Source organism: Bison bison, unplaced genomic scaffold (genome assembly GCF_000754665.1).
Source record: "Bison bison bison isolate TAMUID 2011002044 unplaced genomic scaffold, Bison_UMD1.0 scf7180017864180, whole genome shotgun sequence".
NCBI classification, from domain to species: domain Eukaryota; kingdom Metazoa; phylum Chordata; class Mammalia; order Artiodactyla; family Bovidae; genus Bison; species Bison bison.
Genome location: NW_011494752.1, coordinates 4,834,793 through 4,849,265, shown reverse-complemented (window position 1 = coordinate 4,849,265; position 14,473 = coordinate 4,834,793). Strand labels below are relative to the sequence as shown.

The 14,473-nt window shown below is 48.8% G+C and overlaps 2 protein-coding genes across 7 annotated transcripts in view; one reads left to right on the top strand and one right to left on the bottom strand.

Annotated features, from left to right (window-relative positions):
- The window catches only part of NFE2L1 (nuclear factor, erythroid 2-like 1), a 13,706-nt gene extending 8,845 nt beyond the window's left edge, over positions 1 to 4,861 (bottom strand). For 2 of the 5 annotated variants that reach the window (XM_010842724.1, XM_010842726.1), the window contains exons 1-2: positions 4,307 to 4,427; positions 2,220 to 3,252 (exon numbers count right to left, since the gene is read on the bottom strand). In XM_010842724.1, coding sequence (XP_010841026.1) covers positions 2,220 to 2,729 — 510 coding nt within the window. In that variant the 5' untranslated portion in view covers positions 2,730 to 3,252; positions 4,307 to 4,427. Of the gene's footprint in view, positions 1 to 2,219; positions 3,253 to 4,306; positions 4,428 to 4,712 lie in introns of those variants that run through there. The other 3 variants (XM_010842722.1, XM_010842725.1, XM_010842723.1) reach the window with 2 other exon arrangements.
- Positions 4,862 to 14,275: 9,414 nt separating this feature from the next.
- Positions 14,276 to 14,473, top strand: part of COPZ2 (coatomer protein complex, subunit zeta 2) — a 9,636-nt gene continuing 9,438 nt past the window's right edge. For both annotated transcript variants that reach the window (XR_825527.1, XM_010842721.1), the window contains exon 1: positions 14,276 to 14,380. Coding sequence is in view for 1 of the 2 variants with exons in the window: in XM_010842721.1 (XP_010841023.1) it covers positions 14,309 to 14,380 (72 nt within the window). In the remaining variant the exon portion in view is untranslated. The remainder of the gene's footprint in view (positions 14,381 to 14,473) is intronic.

Sequence of the window (14,473 nt, the reverse complement as noted above, 5' to 3'; positions counted from 1 at the left end):
TCTTACCACCCCCACCCCCCTTAACCCCAGCTGTTTTCAAGAGCATTCTCTGCCTGAGCCCCAGCTCACATCTCTAAAGCAGAAAATAAGACCCTGGCAGAATCAGGGTCACAATTCTGGCTTCCATCCTCACTGCTGCTCCCCTCGCACCTAAGGTCAGGTCAGGGACAGTATGTTCTCCACGGTCACAGACTGCTCCTCCTCGCCTGCTAAGAGCTGTACACAGGCCACCCCCCGCTCTGGGCAGAGTGCCAACCTCGAGGGGAATCCTATCCCTGACAAGGGCCTGGGCTATAGCTGTCCATCGAATAGGCCTGGCAGCAGGGGAATGCTGCCACCCCGGGGATAATACCAGCTCCAGCAGTGCCTGTCACATGCTCTGGACCTGGGTATTTTTATCCCTGAGTTGCTGAGGAAATGTTGTTCTAGACACAATAATCCTCCCTTCCCCCACCCCCAGCCTGGGCCCCTAATGCTGACCCGTCCTCAACCTCCAAAGGGAACAGTGAAGGCCTGGGGTCAGGAAAAGAACGAACTTCACGAAGGCCAAGCAATGCCGGGCAGCGGGGTCAAAGTCCCAACCCATCAAATTACGTCGAAAACGTCCCATCCCATCCCAGGAGAGCTTCCTGCAGGAAGAGGAATGAAGCTATGCCTGCAGGGTTCCCAGGAACAGAGTTCCCAAGCCCAGTTATACCCAACCCTTGAGGAGCTACCATGGGGTGGGAGGATGGAAGAGGAGGCTGGGAGGCACACTTCTTTAGATCACTGTGCCAGACTGGAGCCCATTTGAAGGAAAAGAACAGAGCAAGCAGAAGAGAGGTGGCACTGGAAGAATCTCAGCAAGAGGCACCGCAAGGCATGGAGTGCTCACAGCCCCCTGGCTCAGATAACTCTAGTCTCCCTCAAAGGAGAGCTAGTTTGAGCCAGCTAAGCACAGAGCAACCCTGACACCATGGACATTTGGGGCCAGGTCAATCTGTTATTTAGGGGCTGTCCTATGCTTTTTAGGAAATTCAGCAGTATCCCATGCCTCTCCCCACTAGATCCCAATTACACCTTTTCCAGTTGTGACAACCAAATCTGTTTCTAGACACTGTCACATGTCCCCTGATACCACAAAATCATCCCCAGTTGAGGACCACGGGCCCAGAGGAAGCCACATGATTTGACACCACTACATGATTTGACAGTCACTAACATTCAGAAAACTGAACTCAAGAACAGACTTGAAGGCAGGATGGGAGGCAAAACCTGGTCTGATTGGTAGACAGCCAAGTTCTACAGCTTCTATAAAGTTTCAACGTATCTCCACACCCTCTTCTTCCCAAACACTCCCCCCATGCACCCTTGCTTCAAGACTCAGCCCTGGAAAACCCAGCCCAGTGCAATCCCTCTTTCCCTAACAGCCAGGCAAGCAAAGCAGACCTTTTTCCAAGCTCCTTAAGACTGCATGGCAAGACAGGGTCAAAAGCAGAGTTCAAAGCCATCTTATCACGGTGGAGCAGGGGCAACAGAAGCCATTTAACACTCTTAAAGGCAACTGCATCACCTTCTTTCCAGAACAGAATGTCAGCCACTCGTCAGGAGTTCAGATCTCTGACAGTTCAAAGCAAGCTGACTTCAGCAGCAGAACACAGTTTCTCTTCTAGCTTCCAGCCCTCCCGTCCCTACTCCCTGCAGTGGGCCTTTAGCAAAGAATGGGAGCCTGGCCCTCTCCTGGCCAAGAATAACTATCTAAATCTACCCCCTGGCTCAGGCCCAGGAGAGCCGACTTATCAGGACCTTACAACAACAACACGCCTGACCACAAAGGAGAAGAACTTTAGGATATGTATGTGTGTTTTGCTGTGGGGGGAGGTACAAGGCAACAGTCCACAAAATATCTGTGTCTTAGCAACAGATATACAGCGCATCAAAGCCCATCACAACATGACTCCCTCCCCCACCCCAGGCCTCTAGGACTCATGTTGAAATCCAAGCAGTAAACACACAGGCATGTTCTAGGAACCTCCCACTGCCCTGACAGTACATTTAGAGGTAGGTCGATTCTAGTCAGACAGTCCAGCCCATTCCTAACCAAGAACAATGCCCGAGACTCCTTGGAACCTCTCTGGTTCTTTACAGGGCTTAGTACAACAACCATACTCTTTCAGGACCAGCCCATCCCACCCCCCAATCCCAGACCCTTCCCACCACCCCTCCACATCGCCACTAACCTCTTTGGTTAAGTCTCCACTGACTGGAGGGGCTACAGCTCCCAAATCCTCCAGATCTTCACTGAATCCCTGCTCCGTCTCACTTTCTCGCACCCCGTTGTCTGGGCCTGTCACATCCTGGAGACCACTGGAACTCTCGAGGGCGAGGCCTGAGCTGGGCTGGCTGCCAGAGACAGACCCCTCTGGATCCCGGTGGACCAGCCAGGCGTTAACCTCAGTAGTTGGCACCTGGAACCTGTCCAGGGCCCTCACCTGATTGAGGAGTCGCCGGGCAGTGAAGTAATTGTCCAGGTCTATGCTCTTGGGGTGGATACCATAGCCATCCAAGGTATTCCTCAGGTTGTGGAACTGGGTCTGAGTATAGGCAGAACTGGGCCCCAGGATGATCTCCCGAAGCGGGGGTAGCTGTGAGGTCAGGTAAGTATCCACGTCCACCCGCACCCCAATCAAACTGAGCAGAATGGTGAACTGGAGGAGTCCTTCCGTTAAGTATTTCTTCAGAGAAAGCATTGCTGAAGGACCAGAATGTTTATGTTTTTTGGTTTTTAAATCTTCTGAAAGACAGATCAAGGCCACTGCTCTGCTGCTCCAGCCAGCAAGTCACCCTCCTCAGTGCCAAACCCTGTACCCCACCCTGGCAGAACACAGGGGCTGAGCTCCCTGATGGCCTCAGAGGAAAACACGCCCCTTGGAACCAAGGCCACACTCCAGACCACATTCACTTTTCCCTTCTTGACACCTCACCTCTGAAAGTACAACTGTTGCTAACCCAGTCCAGGTCCTCGAGGCCCACGTGACTTACTGTCTCCACAGTCCACATACAGTCACTTCCTCACTCACATTAGTTGTCCTCTCTGTAGATTCTGCAGATTCCACCGCAGGCTGTTCTCACAAACAGCTGATGATTTTTTTTTTTTTTTCCCCTCCTTCTCCTTCCTAAGGTTTATTTTCTTTGGCTGGAGCTACAGGCCTTTTGTCTTGGGTCAGAGTGTCCCGCCTCCTCCACGCTTACCAGGGGGGTTTCCAGAGAAACCTGAAACAGGAATCACAAAAGCAACGGGATAAGGTTCTATAATTTTCATACCAGGTTCAAGGCAGAAGGTAGGAAACATATTAAAAGGCCACTTTTATCTCTTTATTAAAAAATAAATCCAGTTATACTCCCAGAAAAACCACAAAATCCTGTACAAATAGAACAACTATGAAAGGAAGGTACTGCTCACAAGGGATCTCAATATCTGGATATTAATTTTGTGATGCTCTAAAAGGTAGCTCATTTTGGATAAGCAGATAATGCCCAGGGCATCCAAAATATTTTACATGTTATCTGATTTACCAACCCTCCCCCACCCCATTACACACTACCCAGCTTCTATTTTTAGCATCAGAAGTCCATTTCCTATCTTAACATAAAGTTTGTTTCCCATCTCTCAGAATAAAACTGCCTATAATTCTTGTCCCTTCAAGTTAAGAGGAGAATGCGTGGGAGTGTGAAAGGACACCACCACAGAAAAGAATAACACCTTTTGTTTCCCAGCTTTAAAATCTGATTTCTTTCCTATTACTTTCACATAAAAAAAAAAAGTGGGGGTCCTGGCGGGATGGGAAGGGGCCTGTGACAGGATTATTCTGTCCAGAGTTTGAATACGCATGTTTTATTTTCATTCATGTGACCTTCTGATCCAAATTAGAAGGATACGGCCAACTCTTCAACCCAGACAGCCAAGTGGGGAGGGAGTAAACCTGGCTTTCAGTTCTCGTTTCTACTTTTGAGCTTCCATTAACCTTATAAACCAAGACATAGCCCTCTGATCTCCAAGGCTATGACCCACCTACCAACTTCATCCTAAAGGGAAAAAGACAAACACACACATACCCAAAGACAGACAGACAGACACACACACCCCTTATCTGGTTAGAGTAAACGTAACTGCGACCCAGAATTCCTGCTTACACTACCCTCCAGTTCTCACGCAATTTACTACTAAAAACCTCCCAAGAGCAATTAAGTTCCAGAAACAGGACAACATCCCTTAAAGATCGAGTAATGCCAGGTCTGAGCCCGGTCCCACCCTGCCCCCGGATACCCGAGTCCGGCTGGGACCAAGTCGCCATGCCGCTCCTGGCGCCTCGGCTTCTAGCCTTCTGGGCAGCAGCGAACAAGTGCTACTTTCCTGGCCTTGACCCACCGGGACGGCCAAACCCCACCCCGCCCTCCGCCCCTATGGCCCCACCCCGCTCCCAAGCAAGGGCTTAACACCACGCCTTCTCAGGCCCTCAGCCCTCCCCAGTCCAACCCACCCGGGAGCTGGAATTCTCCACGGCCTTTCGGCCCCTCCCTGCCAGGCCCAGGGCCCGGCCCCGAGGCAAACCCCGCTCGGCCGCCCGCTCCCGCCTCCTGCCCCTGAGCTCCACCCCGCCGCCCTTCACTCTGTAAGCCTCGGTCCCGCGGGGCTGCGCCCCTCCCGTTAGGGAAAGAAATGTGCTTGATACCCGCTGCTGAGCTCGGCGTCCGCCGCTGCCACCACAGCAAGCCCTCAGCCCGAGTCCAGGCCTTGCAGCCGCCACCGCCGGCCGGCCTAGAGCTCGCCAGCCTCCGCTTCCCTCCCCGCCCCCTCCTTCCACCTCACTCGGAAGCCCGCCCTCCGCGTCCTCCCCGAGAATACGTTTCTCCAATCAAAGAGCCGAGATCGTGGCCGTCGCCGGATGTCGCTTTGACTGATAGTAAAGAGAGCCCAATAACTGAGTATGCCTCCTTCTCCCTTTACCGGTTTCTCAAGACTGACATGGTGCATGGCCCAATAGGCATGTAAGCCCGCCCCGCGGCGTGGGCCCACCAATAAGTGGGGCGAAGGCCACAGCGCCCGGTGTTTGGGACCCCTCGGCCGTGCTTCGGCCGCAGGCGGTATTACAGCCTGGGCATGGAGTGAAGTAAACAGGCTGAGCGCTTCCAGTGCATTCTTTGACGGGTATAAGGGCTTAGGGCTGGGAATGGGAGGTGGTTATCGCCGCCGGAGCGCGGAATCCCCCCATTGAGGGTTCCCACGGTGACTTGCAAAAGTCCAGTGAGACCTGAGAGGCCGAGGTAGGGCACAGAGCATGTGTTTCGCGTGGTGTGGACGCTCGTGCCGCCATCTTGGGTGCTGGTAGCGGAAACCGCTCTCCCAGCTTCCGCTCCATGCGGGCCTGGCACTGGGCCCTTTGCCAGTCAGGGATCGCAGTGCCCCGTGTCGTGTGCAAGTCGTGTGGACGGGTTGCCACTACAGTGTTGGGACGTTGGGGATATGAGCGATGTGGCATAATGGGTGATTTTCGTCACGATACAAACACCTTCTCCTCTCTCGGCTCTTCCCCCGCCTAACTTCCCACGCAGGTTAGTTTTGTTTTTCAGAAACTCCTCAGTTTCTAGTGTTCTCCAATCTCTTCTAACCAGCATTTTTGATTTTCGAACGTTGGTTTACTCCAGCATCACCTTGGGGAGTTTTTAAGTTTGCATATTTTGAGGCATCACACCAGAGTTTCTAATTCACTTACCCTGGAGTGGCAGCGTGATAACCTCGCCCGTTTAGTAAACGACCCATAGTGCGAAAACCCCTTTTGGACAAGCACTGAGTTGGAGTTCGTAGCACGTTGTTCCTAGCTGTGGGACAAAGAGGAGTCGACTCAAATTCTTAACTCCCTAGAAGATCCTGCTAATCTAGTGGGCAAGTCATTGGTCCTTGTACAACGAAGGACAAGGCCAACTGATAACTCATTTGATGAGGTCGAGTCCATCACATGTTTGGAGTTAGGCAGCTAAATCTGGGATGGTTCACAGATTATAAATCATTTTCACTATACAGACGTATAACCATTGAATTCTCTGAAAACTATTGAGCTACCCATTTCAAAGATGGATTCAGAGAGCACATGTTTTTTTTTCTCTGTCTTCCAGAAAATGCTAAAATATGAACTCCATTGAGGACTAGAATTTTGTGCATTAACGGTTGAATCTTCAAAGCCTAGAACTGTGCCTGCAATAGTAGACACTCAATAAATACTTGATAGGAGTTCCTCAAGGGTCTAGTGGTTAGTGAGAGGGGCTTTCACTGCAGTGACCTGATAGGGAACTGAGATCCCACAAGCCCACAGGGTAGCTATAAATAAATAAATAAAATCTGAAAAAAAAAAAAAAGTCTTCCTGAATAATTGAAGGGGAACTCAAGCAGCCCTGTGATTAAAAGTTCTTGTTAAAAACAGAAATTAATCCTTGGAGCAGGTGTGGTTTTGGAGGATATGGCATATTATCAAGAAAGTGGATGACCATTCAGCCCCTGAATAAGACCAATATTGGATAAAAATGAAGGAGAAATTAAGGTGAAACCAGTAACTCTAAAAATATATCAAGGGGGTTGGTTGAGAAGAAAATATTTTAAAACCAAAGTATTAGAAGATACCAAGGCTAGACTCAAGTTACTGGGCTTAAATACAAGACTATTTTGAGAAGATAGGAGGGACTGCATATGAAGTGTGGCCATCTGTTTGACATAGCAAATAGAGAACAAATTTAAACCTTGACACAGTTCTGAGAAGACAACTGAGCAATCTTTTATCTAGGGGGAGTCAGGGAACCTTAGCACCAACAGAACTGAATGTGTTGGACAGTCTGTATTTTCCAAGTTTCTTTTGAGCTGCACAGTAGGGTACCAGGTGTCTGGGATGAAAAATAAGGTCATTAGTACATGTAAGAGTAACATGAAATCAAGATAAATGTTTATTGAAATGGCAGCTGTGGGTGGGAAAGCTACACCAGGCACATCACATGTGCTATTCTCACATCACTGTGGAAGCCTTAATTCACTTGGTCACTTTTTAATCACTCACAGGTTTTGCCCTCTTACCCATTGTCTCCTTTCCTTTCTCTCCTTTCTGGGGTCTTGGGTCTGGAGAGAGGTGCAGGCACTGAGGATAGGAGGGGCTCCCCGTTCATCCTTAGAGAAGGGGTGGGAGAGGTGTGGAGAGGTCTTTTGTTTTGCCCACACTATCCTGTTCATTCTCTTTTCCCTCCCAGCTTCAAGTACTATGTTTAAATGTGTATAATAATTATTTGAGCGTAAAGTGGGAGAGAGCTGAATTGGGAACTGTTTTGCTGGTTAAAGAGTGACTAGGGATAGTCAGAAAAAGTTTTCTGCTTAGCGGTTACTGAAAAGGTGGGAAGAAAAAAAGGAAAGAATTGCTGGCCCACTGCAAGGGCTAATGAGAATCGAAATGTAGAGACACTGTCAGCAGCCGGTGGTGAGGCCTGGCAGGGTGTGGGCGCCCAGGATATTTAATAGTACTCTATGTAGGAAGTGGAGATTGAAAGACTGTCTTGTCTTCCACTCTGTCTATAGAGTTTCAGATCAAGTCTGAGCAGGTGCAAACCTCCTTCCCAGAACCCACTCATTAACCTTGTAAAATCCAGGGTGTATCCTTCTTCACCCAGGAAGCCTCCCTCTCCCCCACATCCCCCCCCCCTTTCTCTGCCTGAAACAGCTGTTAACAGGACAGTTACCCAAGAAGCAAAAGAAAGATCCCGTGCCGATGTGTCATCAGTCCTGGTATATCCATTAAATCAGACCGAGAAGCCCACTGGAAAAAGTGAGCGCATGCACTCACTCCCTGAGGGAGAGGCTGAGAGCCACCAGTCGAACCAGGCCCTGCTGAGGAGACTCAATCCAGGCTGCTCAGGAGAGAAGGCAGTGGGAAGCCAGGAAGCTAGTTAGTTCTAATGCACAAGAATTCGGGGTCATACAAAAAGCCAGCTATCCCTGGATATCCCTCCTGCCCCAGTGATATCTGTGTTGACCCACCTTCCTCCCTGGGGAAAGCTCTACCGTGCAGGCATCCTCCAGTCACCCTGCCATGATGGCTTCTGCCAAGAAACCCTGGGAGAAGGGCACGTGGGAGGGCAGACTGGCTGTGGCTCTAGTTCTTCTGGAATAGCAGGAATTGCTTTTTCCCCAAAGGGGAAACTCAAATCTTTCTGCTCTCTTGTGGTTTCCTTTTTTTAAAAATGTTTTTAAATGTTGTTAACCTATATAAATATTTTTCACCCCCCCCCCAACTTCCAACTAATCCAGGGGAATCCTGAGATTTTCTTACAGCCCTTTTGAGAGATTCTAGGATTACACCCTGTCAACACTAAATGTTACCCTGTTTTGCAAGGAAATCAATTAGTTCTCCAGCTAATCCAGACATCTGGCCCCCTTTCTTACATGGTAAACATCATTAGCAAGCTTGTTACCATTAAACCATCAAAAGAGGTTCTACAAGCCGGTCTCTTCCCTGTGTACCCCTCCCACTGCTATCTTAGAATATTGCTTCTCAACCCTGGCTGCACATTAGAATCACCTGGGGAGCTTGTAAAAATTATCAGTGCCCAGGTCCCACCCCCAACCAATTAAATCAGAGCCTCCCAGAGCAGCCCTGGGCATCAGGATTCTGTAAAAGCTCCTTAGGTGATTCTTATGTGCAGCCAGAGTAGAGAATCACTAGCTTGGAGCAAGAATCCATGTTGAGTAAAAAAGAACAGCAGTGCTAATCATGGGCACAGACTAGAATCACCACCTGACTTTAGGATGTGTTCTTTCTCAGTCCTAACATGTTCTTGTCCTGGACCTATCCAATGAAAATGCTTCCCTGATCACTCACATCTTGGTCTAACATTTTATGAAGCTGAGTTCAGTGGTCCTTGTATGTCTCACCATGTTGTCCCAAACAGCGTTGGGTAATTGTGTAGCTTTCAGTGTGGCATGTCACAGTCAGCGAGGTGTTACTGTGATGTGGGAAAAGTGGGTGTTTTCGACTCGGTTGCGTTCAAAAACTTACTAGTTGGGCCCTCTGAGATGAAATGGAGATAATATACATATTCACCAAGTTTGAAAATCTGATCCTGTGTATAAAGCCACTCATGCATGGGTAGAGCTAAGGGTGAGGTACCTTTTTCGCCCAACTCTTCCTCCAACCCACCTCACAGCCTGGTTATCCCAGAGAAAACCAAACGTCGAAGACACGAGAGCTGTCCTTAGATGGTCAACTGGAAATTCGTCCTGTAGAAAAAGGATGGAAGCTTTCGTTTTTTCTCTGGAGGATGCCACAAGCACATACAACCACACCTCACATTGCACACACACCTCCCCCTCTTGACATTATAGCAGGAAGGAGAGAGAGAGGCTGTTACCCAAGGGAGCTGTTTCTTCTTGTCACACAAGAACAGATGCTGAAATCCTAGGACAGACAGCACTGAAATGCGGCAGCAGGAGGGTGAGTCAGAGGAAATGGAATGGTCTTACCTCCAAGATACAACCAAGGCCCAGAGGGAAACCTATTTGAATCACTAGCCTCCTGGAGACTCCAGAGGGCAGGGACATGTGTGTGTGTATTTTCACGACCAGTTCTGAGTCCAGCTTCTCCCCTGACCTCAGCAGCTTAGAGATGCGCGCAGCACCTCCTCCTAGCACAACCTGTTCCCCGCACCCCCAAGGCAGGAGAAAGCCGGGAAACAGCAAGCTGCTTTCTTTTTGAACCCAGCTCTGGCTTCTTCTTTCCGAGAAGGCTCTCCAGCAACTTTTCTGTTGCATTTACATGCTTCCCAAGTACTGTCAGCCTTACACTAAAGTCCTCATGGGGTGATGTTCTGTGGGGGCCATTGTCCCAACACCATTCACACTGAACTTGTATGTTTACACAGAACCCCCATTAAACGGGTGCCCCAGGATGGAGGGGCCCTGAGGAGGGAAAGGGATCAGAGGAAGGAAAGGAGTCCTAGGTTCTCTCTTGAGGGAGTTTACTAAAGAGTCATCGTTGGCAGAAATCTCTTCCTTGAAAAGTTCTATTTGAGCGCTCTGGATTTACTTATTTCCCAGGGCACTTAAGCAGTAAAGCAGTCCAGATGATGTTAACAATAGCAGCCCAGGTGGTGATGCTGAGGACTTTGTGGTCCCTAAGCTTCTCTCCCTGGCCTCCTCTCTCATCCCCAGCCCCTCTGTCCTCTCAGCTAGTCTCCTGTAACTGACTCCTCCCTCTTCTCTACCGGAAGCCACACCTGCTAAGTCCCCAGTCTTCCTAGATCTTCCTAGATCTCCTCTCCTGCAAGCTTACCCTCTCCCACTTTGGGTACCATCCGCTATACAGAGGCTAGAAAATGCCCCAGAGGCTTTTGGATGCTGTCTTTGTAAACATGAACTAATAATGGACTAGGTCACAGAATATTAAAGCATGGAAATAATCAAATCAGGATTTTTAATAACATATTGAGCTGGCATGATCATTGACATAACGTCTGATGATCTGGAATCCAAACAAAATACTGTCTTTTCCGCCATTATACCAAACAGCACTGATTAATGTTCATTATTATAAGTCTGGTAGCCTGCAGGGAAGATCTGGATATGCCTTCTACATCATCATAAAAAGACATTCAGTAGATGTTTCCACGGATGTCTGTGTGGCTTTTCCCCTCATTTCCTTCAGCTCTTTGCTCAAATGTCACCTTGAAGGCTTTCTCAAATGACCCTAATGAAAAATGGCAATTTCCCCGCCTCTCCCCAACCCCTAACATTCCTGATACCCTTTCCAGATCAATTTTTCTTCATAGTATGCACGCATGCTAAGTAACTTCAGTCATGTCCGACTCTTTGTGACCCTATGGACTGCACCCCACCAAGTTCCTCTGTCCATGAGAATTCTCCGGGCAAGAATATTGGAGTGGGTTGCCGTGTTCTCCAGGGGATCTCCCTGCCAGGGATCGAACCTGCATCTCTTAAACATCTCCTGTATTGGCAGGTGGGTATCGCCACCTGGGAAGCCCCTTTTTTCACACGGTGCTTATCACCAATTCAAACATTACTATTTTATTCATGTATCTGTGTACTGTGGGTATTGCACAAAAATGCATGCACACAAATACTTGAATAAGCTCCATGAGAGCAAAGATTTTGTTTACTTTGGCTGCTATTGCGTCCCAGTGACTAAAAAAGCAACTGGCACATGGTAAACACTCAATAAATATTTGTGCAGCACATAAAATATGGTTCCATTGAACCTGCCATGTGCCAGGCCCTGTTTGGGGCACCAGAGATTCCACAGGCACATTATTTCTGTAGGACATAACACGTGGTACAGAGAAGGACCACACATTTGTTTGTAAACAAATTAGTAAAAATGGTATTTAGAAATTAAGTACAACAAAAGTAGGGTGCTGAGACCCAAAGGAACAGCAAAGACCTATCAAGTTAGAGTTGGTGGTTGTTAGGGCCTTTTGGTGATGACATTGAAGCTGAGATAAATGAGATAGCTTGATACTATTCAGCAGAGGAAACCCTCATTCCCCAGTCACAGGGGATAAGTGAATGTGGTACCCAACATAAGACGACCTGAAGGGAAGAGTGGAGAAGAAATTCTTGGTCTGAAACCTGGGTTCCACCTCCACCCAACTATTGATTAACTAAAGGATCTTGAAAGATCACACAAACTCTGAGTTTCCCTTCCTTAAAATGGGGGTGAGAACACCAACCTCATAGGTGTAAGTTATGTAATGTACCTTAAAGAGTTTAACTGTAAAATGCATGCCTATCAGTTCAGTTCAGGTGCTCAGTCGTGTCCGACTCTTGTGACCCCGTGGACTGCAGCACAACACGCCTCCCTGTCCATCATCAACTCCTGGAGTTTACTCAAACACACGTCCATTGAGTAGGTGATACCATCCAACCATCTCATCCTCTGTCGTGCCCTTCTCCTCCCACCTTTGATCTTTCCCAGCATCAGGGTCTTTTCAAATGAGTCAGCTCTTCACATCAGGTGGCCAAATATTGGAGTTTCAGCTTCAGCATCAGTCCTTCCAATGAATATTCAGGACTGATTTCCTTTAGGATGGACTGGTCGGATCTCCTTGCTGTCCAAGGGACTCTCAATAGTCTTCTCCAACACCACAGTTCAAATGCATCAATTCTTTAGCGCTCAGCTTTCTTTATAGTCCAACTCTCACATCCATACATGACTACTGGAAAACCCATAGCCTTGACTAGACAGACCTTTGTCGGCAAAGTAGTGTTTCTGCTTTTCAGTATGCTGTCTAGGTTGGTCATAGCTTTTCTTCCAAGGAGCAAGCTTCTAATTTCATGGCTGCAGTCACCATCTGCAGTGATTTTGGAGCTCAAGAAAATAGTCTGTCACTGTCTCCATTGTTTCCCCATCTATGTGAAGGGATGGGACCAGATGCCATGATCTTAGTTTTCTGAATGTTGAGTTTTAAGCCACCTTTCCCCTCTCCTCTTTCACTTTCATCAAGATGCTCTTTAGTTCTTTTTTGCTTTCTGCCGTAAGTGGTAGTGTTATCTGCATATCTGAGGTTATTGATACTTCTGGCAATTTTGATTCCAGCTTGTGCTTCATCCAGTCCAGCATTTCTCATGATGTACTCTGCATATAAGTTAAATAAGCAGGGTGACAATATACAGCCTTAATGTACTCCTTTCCCAATTTGGAACCAGTCTATTGTTCCATGTCCAGTTCTAACTGTTGCTTCTTGACCTGCATACAGATTTCTCAGGAGGAAGGTCAGGTGGTCTGGTATTCCCATCTCTTTAAGAATTTTCCACAGTTTGTTGTGATCCACACAGTCAAAAGCTTTGGCATAATCAATAAAGCAGAAGTATATGTTTTCTGGAACTCTCTTGCTTTTTCGCTGATCCAACAGATGTTGGCAATTTGATCTCTGGTTCCTTTGCTTTTTCTAAATCCAGCTTGAACATCTGGAATTTCATGGTTCACATACTGTTGAAGCCTGACTTGGAGAATTTTGACTATAGTGATGGGTAAATGCCTGCTGCTGCTACTGCTAAGTCACTTCAGTCGTGTCTGACTCTGCGACCCCATAGACGGCAGCCCACCAGGCTCCCCCGTCCCTGGGATTCTTCAGGCAAGAACACTGGAGTGGGCTGCCATTTCCTTCTCCAATGCATGAAAGTGAAAAGTCAAAGTGAAGTCGCTCAGTCCTGTCCGACCCTCAGCAACCCCATGGACTGCAGCCTTCCAGGCTCCTCCTCCATGGGATTTTCCAGGCAAGAGTACTGGAGTGGGGTGCCATTGAGGTACTGTTAATTTCCCACTAGCCTTGAGGATTCTGAAGCTAAAGTCCTCTAGTATACTTAATGGGTTTCCCTAGTGGCTTAGGCAGAGAAGGCAATGGTGACCCACTCCAGTACTCTCGCCTGGAGACTCCCATGGACAGAGAAGCCTGGTAGGCTGCAGTCCATGGGGTCGCTAGGAGTCCGGCACGACTGAGCGATTTCACTTTCACTTGTCACTTTCATGCATTGAAGAAGGAAATGGCAACCCACTCCAGTATTCTTGCCTGGAGAATCCCAGGGACAGAGTAGCCTAGTGGGCTGCCATCTATGGGGTCGCACAGAGTTGGATAAGACTGAAGCGACTTAGCAGGAGCAGCAGCAGCAGCAGTGGCTCAGGGATAAAGAATCTGCTTCCGATGCAGGAGATAAGAGTTCAATCCCTGGGTTGGGAAGATCCTGGAGAAGGAAATGACAACCCACTTCCGTATTCTTGCCTGCAAAACTTGATGGACAGAGGAGCATGGGGGTCTACAGTCTTTGGGTTTGAAGGAGTCGGACACGACATAGTGATTAAACCACCTACTATACCTAGGCCAAAGGAACCAAAGCATGGCAAAGCCTGATGCCATTCACAGGTGGAACATTTGAACTGCTGGGTATCTGTCTCATTTCAGATTGTGTCCGTGTCTGCAGAGGTGTCCGGGCGCCATGACCCCCTTCCCCAAGTGGCGGGAGAGGCATGGGAGAAACTCTACTGCATAGAGGGGTCTCTCTAGAGCTGTCCTCATCTGCTCCCGCTGCTAGGACCTGTCTCTGAAGTCCAAAGGATGACCTGATGTGTTTGTGCCAACGGTACCTACCAGGAGTCCAGAGACAAACTGGACTTTGCCTGTGCTTTCTGACGGCCTCAGGGCAGCCTGTGGACGTCGGTGCAGACCAAACCCACAAGCCAGAGAGAAGGCAGGAGAGGGAAAGGGGGCCGGTCGGGAGAAACTGAGGATGCCAGGAGCTCTGGGCTTTGAGGGGCCGAGGAGGGCGAGGGGAAGGAGAGCCAGGGGGAGGAGAGCTGGGGTGTGAGCGCAGGGCGGAGAGGGCGGGAAGGGAGAGGAGGGAGGGCGAGGAGGGAAGGGCCTCGGGGAAAGGAAGGACACGCGCGGAGGGGCT